General features: G+C 52.3%; 1 protein-coding gene across 3 annotated transcripts in view; it reads left to right on the forward strand.

The window, feature by feature from the left end:
* Positions 1 to 7,500, forward strand: part of zfhx3b (zinc finger homeobox 3b) — a 246,070-nt gene that overhangs the window by 88,866 nt on the left and 149,704 nt on the right. For all 3 annotated transcript variants that reach the window (XM_063188440.1, XM_063188441.1, XM_063188442.1), the window contains exon 2: positions 5,604 to 7,500. This exon is cut by the window's right edge and continues 1,395 nt beyond it. In XM_063188440.1, coding sequence (XP_063044510.1) covers positions 5,640 to 7,500 — 1,861 coding nt within the window. In that variant the 5' untranslated portion in view covers positions 5,604 to 5,639. The remainder of the gene's footprint in view (positions 1 to 5,603) is intronic.

The following is a 7,500-nucleotide window of genomic DNA, read 5'->3' on the forward strand; positions in this document are numbered from 1 at the left end:
GGGAGGTGGCCGGAGAGCAGGAGAGGAAGGCAAGAGAGGGCAAAGGGAACGCAAGTTTTTTTTTTTCTTCCTCTCCGGCCAGTTCCTTGGTCTATTGTGAAGCCAACTTTGAGAGCCTTTTTGTATCCGTTTTGTTCCTGTTTCTCCCGACTTCACATCCACTTTGCCCTCTTTCACCTCGTCCCTGGTAGGGAGGGAGGAGCGGTGCGATGACTTTGTGCCTTTTGTGTTGTGGACTATGAAGCCGTTACCGACATTTGGCATTACAAAAAAACACGTTTTCTTTCATGTATTATTATTCATTATTATATTTCCGTAGGCTTCACACTTTATTTTATTTCACTTTATTTTGTCTTTAAAGACCTCCCTGTTTGTTTCCTAGTCACTACTGTACTCTAATTCATTAACGGACCTATCTGTAAGACAGTCCGACATCATTAGAGGCAGTTTGATGATCCATTCAGCCCATCACAGTCTAGGCCAGAGCCAGAGTCAGGCGCAGGGCCTTGGCGGGTGGTCCGGTAGGGGAGCGTCTCTTAGGAGGGGGTTACAGTGAATCTGGATGAGCCGAGCTCATTACAACCAGCAGGGCCCCCCAACCACCCAAACTCATGACATGCCGTAGCATCAGAGAATCGGGGATTAGCGCAACCAGAGGGCCTTGTCGGGCATTAAACCGGACTTAGCGTAAAGGAGAAGAGACGTCTCCATACATACATATTTGTGTGTGTTGTTGTGTGATGATGAGTGTTTGTGTGTGCGTGAGAGAGAGAAAGTGTGTATGCGTGTGATTAATTGGGCCGAGCTAGGGAGGTGAAGCCTCCTCGCTCAGCCGGAGGAGTACAATGCTCGCTCCATCAATGAACACGTCCCCAGTGCAACATCAAAGGGCCCTCCCTGCTTTATCAATAGGAACCCTTCCTTCCCACATCTTCCTGTAACTTGCTTAGCATTTACGCCATTGATTTTCCAATAAGCGCCCTAACCCTGCGGTGGCCGGGGTGTGTGATGGCTGACTCCAGGCCCCCCCTCCGCCATCCCTCCCAACAACCACTACTGCCTCGGACCCACCCCCCAAAGCGCTGAGGATCAGCCCAGCAGTTCACCCTCAAACCAGTGGGAGGTGGTGCTGAGAACCTCTTAGCGTTTTTTTTCACCCTAAGGCGCTCCTACTGTAACCCTCCAAAGGTACAACCTGAGTACTACCTCAGAAAAGAAGGTTGTTTTTCAGCCACCTCCTCCCATCCTCTAGACCTGCTGCTCTCTCTGTTACGCACAAACTGTATTTTTCCAACTCCCATATAAGCCCACTTTTCACTTAAACCTCCATCCCACCATACCTCACCACCCATACCAACTCCTTCAACACCCCACACACACACCACCCCTACTAACACTTTCTCCTCATATCCCCTCCTCCATCTCCCAGTAACACCCAACCAGTAGGTTCCTCCACCAAGGGGCCCAAGGAGGTCAGGGCCACACCCTATGGGAGTTCTCAGCTGGGGCCGGCCCCAGAGTTAATTCCCCAGGAGACACTGGTAGAGCTGGGGGCCTCTAGAGGCCGAGGCAGGGGCTGGGGCCAGGGCCAGGGGGCCCTCAGGCAGGTGATTGTGCGTGCTTATAATCAGATGGGTTCTTAGCCTTTAATTCCCCTTTCGCTCGGCCGCTAAATCCCACCTAATGAAAGGCCCCATAAATAAAAAACTTATCTCATTTTCCATCCCCTTTCCAAATGACAACCAGACCCACTCGCTCTGACAGGGTTCATTAGGAACCGGGCTCTTTTTTTTAATTGGCAAAACCTTATCTGCTTTGGTTGAGGAGGATGAAGGCCCGGGAGCAGAGGCAAATATGTTTTCTATTCCGCTAATGGATTTGGAGACGGTAGAAGTGTGCTCTATGTTTCTTTGTATGCCTGAGCAAGACCATAAAAGTGTGTCAAAACAGTATCTGGTCCAAGGGTTGTTTATGTTGTTCAGGCACAGGCTCTGTAGAACTTCAATGAAAATGGAAGGATGCCATGAGTGGAACAGTAACAACCGTCCCCCTTTTGTCTTCACAATTGTCTCCCTCTCCACTTGTGTATTCGCGTGTTGAGGACTGGGCAGGCTTTTGGAATGCATTTTTTTGTTTTCTAGACAGTATTATCAGAGATAGTAGAGAGAGAGAGGTTCCATTGGCCCATTGTTTCCGGGTTCTATTATTGGGGGGGAAATCCCCCTTTAGGCAGACCTGAGGACTGTTCTATTCAATGCTAGGAGCATTATGACACGCCCCTTTAGGCAGACCGGAACCTGGTCACGTTAGGTGCCCATAGAAACCTATTATGTTGGCATATCTCTATATACTTAAAGAATCTCTGGTATTATTTTGACTCATACTGATACAAGACCTCCTCCACACTGATCAAAGGAAGAGGCAGCCTGAGGTTTAGAGAATTGCACACCAAGCTACGAAGGGGCAGTAGGGCCCTCACCCGTTACGAACATAAAGCAGTGACAAAGGAGCCATACCCTGGTAGTAGGACCACGGCTTGTGATTCATCGCTTATGATTTGTGAACGATTAAAAACATCTAGTGCACCACAAATAATCTGTGTACATAACTACGTAATGCCACAGGTCCTACTCCCACCACCAGCCCATCCTCCTGCCCTCCCCTCCCCTCCCCTGCCCTCTGTGGTCCAGTCTGGCCCGATCTGCGTCTCTCTGTCTGCCTCCACTCCAGTCTCGTGAGTGGCTCGTAGAGACACACGCTTTGTCCTGCAGCTCTAAACAGGTGTCACTTTGCAAGGCACGCAAGAAAAGGCAAGCGGGCTAGACCATCAACCGACAAACGGTATTACATCAGCGCTCTCCATCTGCGACTCGGAGACTCCAGACAATCCTATTGCACATCAGTGGCCGCAGCACATTATTAAATTAGTCCATCTAGATTTTAAAGGGCAATCCTGTTTTCAGTAAGCATGGCGCACGGGCAGCTAGTCCGTGACAGCCAGTTTGGGCCACCACCCAGATCGCTTGACTGAGTGCGTGTTTAGCAAAACATTCATAATGGGCGAGTGCACAGACAATTGGAATTGCACGGATGTGACTGCGAGGGAGGTAAAGACCCGAGATTGGTTTAACGTAGACTTAAAGGGTTTCAAACTGGGTAGAAAAAGGCAGTGGAGTCTAGAGGTGGAACAGATTGAGCTGATTAAAGCTTAGGGCTACGCTTATTTTCATCCTTCGCCATATATTCTTAAACCCATACTCGTTCTACCGTTACATTCCTAATGCTCTTTGTTTGTGTACAGGCAAAACAAAGCAGCGCCACTGGCATAAAATGGCTGTCACCTGCTCTGCACGTACCGCAGACGCAGAGGGTGGAAAAGCCATAAAATATTTTCTTTCCTGTTTTTATTGTGGACAACTTTATAGACAATCGCATATAACAGACCATTTAAATAATTGTACTCTTCCATTATAATTCAAACCAGACACATAATATGTTTAATGGATTTATTGTCAGCATTTGTGTGAGGGCGCAATACACTTTCTCCCACTTACCTACATGGAAAAAGGAAGAAAGAAAAAAATTGAAATTGCAAACAGCAAGAAATGTAAATATATGTAAATATGTAGAAAGGGGGTGGGGTGGGTAAGAGCATTGTTTGACTGCACCTCCAGTTTGTGGAGGTAGACGGGGAAGAGGTGGAGCCATGGGGGGCGGGGAGTTAAATTTTCATCAGACATTCATGAAGAGGGAGACAGACATTATCAATCTCCCCAGCCAAACCCTCCACCATTAATATGTTGCAAGGCTGCAGTGCTGAGGGGGAGCTGGGTCTGAGGATGGGGAGAGGAAGGAGAAGGGGAAGGTTGTGTGGCAGAGAGAGACAGTGTGTCTGATGGCCACTGAAATTTGCATCCCTAAGTAAATAAGTAAATAAATCAAGTTGCAGGCAGAGAATGTGCTAATCAGGCTAGACATGGCGGTTAGCACGCTACCGGGAAACTTTGCTCATGTAATATTCAGCATAGCGAGGTGAAAGGGCAAGCCAGAGTTATTGGTTTCCAGCCCGGTCGCTCCCCCTCCTTTAATCAATGCCGCCTGCATCCCTTTAATAAAATTATTAGCTCAGCAGTATCTCCCCGCTATCATTTTTATCTCCTGGCTGCTCTGAATTGTGGCCTGGGCCGGGTCTCTCTGGTCTCTCAGAGCACTGCCGGGCCCCCATGAAGCGTCCAGCTCTCCCATTTATTATTGCAGAGAGAGGGAGCTGCTGCTGCTGCTGCTGCTGCTGTTGTGTGTGTGTGTGTGTGTGTGTGTTTGTATGTGTATGTGTGTGTGTGTGTGTGTGTGTGTGTGTGTGTGTGTGTGTGTGTGTGTGTGTGTGTGTGTGTGTGTGTGTGTGTGTGTGTGTGTGTGTGTGTGTGTGTGTGTGTGTGTGTGTGTGTGTGTGTATGTGTGTTTGTATGTGTATGTGTGTGTGTTTGAAACCAGGCTGAGCGTGGAGGTTATTGGATGCCAGATCTAAACACAGCTGCATTTCGGTCCCAGCCCAGCTGGTGTATTTTGGGTTGTAGATTTATGGCCTCGAGTCCCCCACAGCACTACCCTCACAGCCCCAGCCCCAGCCCCAGCCCCAGCCCCAACCTCTACCCTGCACTGCCTTCCTCCAGCTACTACCACCACCACCACCACCACCACCACATCTTCCCACACCAACACTCCTGGGCTTTTATGTTTTGTATATACACAGGCGCACAAATAATTACCCGGGAAAATGTGTTCCATCAATGCGAAGGGTACTGGACAAGGTCATTTGCCCCAGCCATATGCACTCTGCCGCTTTGAATTGGCCGAGGCTGGAGCCAGAGCACATGCACATGTATGCTCTCTGCTGCGGAGGGGAGAGGCAGGCAAGAAGACAGGCAGGCAGCACAACCAAGTCCTTCTCCTGTGCTGCCTGCCTGCGTGGATCTTGAGTGCATGTGTGTCCTCCTCTTCGCTAGTTCCTCTTTTCTCCTTGTGCCTAATTAACTCGCTCTGAGTCTTTTTAAACCCATTATGTCTCTTCTCGGTGTCCCCGACTGAAGATTAATTAAAGAGGATCTATATGATTTGCAACATGTAAGATGGGGTGGGGGATGGGGTGTTGTTTGGGAAAGGTGAAAGATGAAAGATGGTAACTTGCTGATTTGACAGGAAGTGGCATCTTAGATGGCTTATTAGTGCTAGGCTGAGGTTTTGTGTTTAAGTACCTAATCTAACCTAATGAGCACTCTGTCATTTCCTGCATTAGATCTTCTCCTGCTTTTGTCCCCCCCCCCCTCCCCCTCCATCCTCATCCAGCCTGCTCTACTCTGCATCAGATGTGCTCTCTCCTGCTCGAGTACTCACAGTTCATTCGCTGAGATGCTTTTAATCTCTCCCCATACGTGGTAAAATAGCGACAAGACTAATGTGAGCGCTCGCATAGAGAGCCTTTTACTTTGTGTGTGCTGGAAATGTCATAAAAACCTCACTGTGCGCGTACACTCTTCTCTTTGTTTGCTAAGCATTTACTTACCCACTGTTCTCTCTCTCTCTCTCCCTCTCTCTTTGTGCTGCAGGCCTGGATGCGATGAACGCCTCATGTAGGCTTCAGCATGGACAGCTGTGAGTCTCCCGTGGTTTCTGGGACAGACGATGGGCTCGGTTCCTCCGCCACCTCCCAGCAGCAGCAGCACCAACAACCACAACAACAGCAGCAGCAGCAGCAGGAACACAACCCTACACAACCCTGGAACGAGCTCTCTAGCTCACCGGTACCGCTCCCTCCCTGCAGTCAGCCACCCTCTTCTTCCCTGGAGCCCCTGTCTCTCTCTGCCCCTTACCCCTCCCAGCTCCACAGCCCCAGCGCATCTCCAGAAGGTGTGAGCGATCCGCAGCAGCAGCAGCAGCAGACACTGACCACAGATCAGCCAGCCAACGACAGCTCACGGAGAGAGCGGCTCAGGGAGGACGAGCAGGAGGGAGGGAGCTGCGACGAGGACGACGAGGAGTTGGAAGACTTGGACGAGATGGAGATCGACAGCTGTTTCCCGAGCCTGCAGCCCTTCCCCGGCATGGCCATCGCGCCCAGCGGAGGCGGCATGCCCACGCTCCTGTGCCAGCAGCCCAACCAGCGGAGGGGCGTGGCGGAGAGCGGCAGCGAGGAGGGCGAAGAGGAGGAGGAGGAGGAGTGCAGCGATGTGGAGAACCTGGCTGGAGAGATTGTCTACCAGCCCGACGGCTCTGCCTACATCGTGGAGAGTCTCAGCCAACTGATCCAAAGCGACGGGGGCATGCCGCCCGGCCTGCTGCCCACAAACTCTCTCCCCAGCTCGGGGAAGCCGGGTGAGCCGGCCGGGACCTCGTCCTCCGTGTACCCCCAGATCATCAACACGTTCCACATAGCCTCGTCGTTCGGGAAGTGGTTCGGCTCAGACCAAGGCTACCCCAATACCTCAACCCTGGCAGGCCTCAGTCCTGTCCTGCACAGTTACCGCGTCTTCGATGTGCGGCACAAAAGCAACAAGGATTACCTGAACAGCGACGGGTCTGCCAAGAAGTCCTGCGTATCCAAAGATGTACCAAACAACGTGGATTTCTCCAAATTCGACGGGCTGGCCCTCTACGGCAAGGGGAAGCCCATCCTCATGTGTTTCCTGTGCAAGCTGTCCTTCGGCTACACGCGCTCCTTCGCCACGCACGCCGTGCACGACCACCGCATGACGCTGAGCGAGGAGGAGCGGCAGATCCTGGGCCACAAGCAGGCCTCCGCCATCATCCAGGGCATCGGCAAGGACAAGGAGCCCCTCATTAGCTTCCTGGAACCAAAAAATAAGAGCTCGGCGCCCACGCCGCCCGCCCACATGCCCGTCAACTCGGGCCAGAGCTTTTACGGCACGTTCAGCGGCGTGCACCTGGAGACGGGCAACAGCGGCGGCGGCAACGGCAGCAACAACAGCGGTGGAAATGAGCTCCACCTCGGAAAAGACTCCGACGCGAGTCTACAGCAGCAGCAGCAGGCTCAGCTGGGCTCCCTGCTCGGCATCGGGCCACTCGGCAGCCCCAAAACCCCCACCCTCACCTCCACCCCGGGCCCTGCCAAAGACTCCAGCACCCTGCCCAAGCTGCAGGGTGGGAGACCAGAGGGGCCCTCTGGGAAAGAGGGGACTCACAGAGGGGAGGACGGGGAAGGGGCCGGCGGCTGCGAAGGCAAGCCGCATCTCCCAGGCATGGAGATGGGCTCCGAAGAGGATGAACTCTTAGAAGAAGAGTTGGAGGACGAGATGGAGGACGAAGGTGGTTCAAGGGCCTGCGCCGGTGGTGGCGGCAGCAGCAACAGCATCGGCGGAAACGGCAGTGGTGGTCAAGCAGGGGAACCGGCTCTCTCAAACCAAAGCATTTCCAAATCTCCTTTATTAATGCCTAGTAGCGCTCTCCAGCCACCCAGCACCTGCCCGTCTGCAGCCAGCCCCACGC

Source organism: Engraulis encrasicolus, chromosome 22 (assembly GCF_034702125.1).
Source record: "Engraulis encrasicolus isolate BLACKSEA-1 chromosome 22, IST_EnEncr_1.0, whole genome shotgun sequence".
Taxonomy (NCBI): Eukaryota; Metazoa; Chordata; class Actinopteri; order Clupeiformes; family Engraulidae; genus Engraulis; species Engraulis encrasicolus.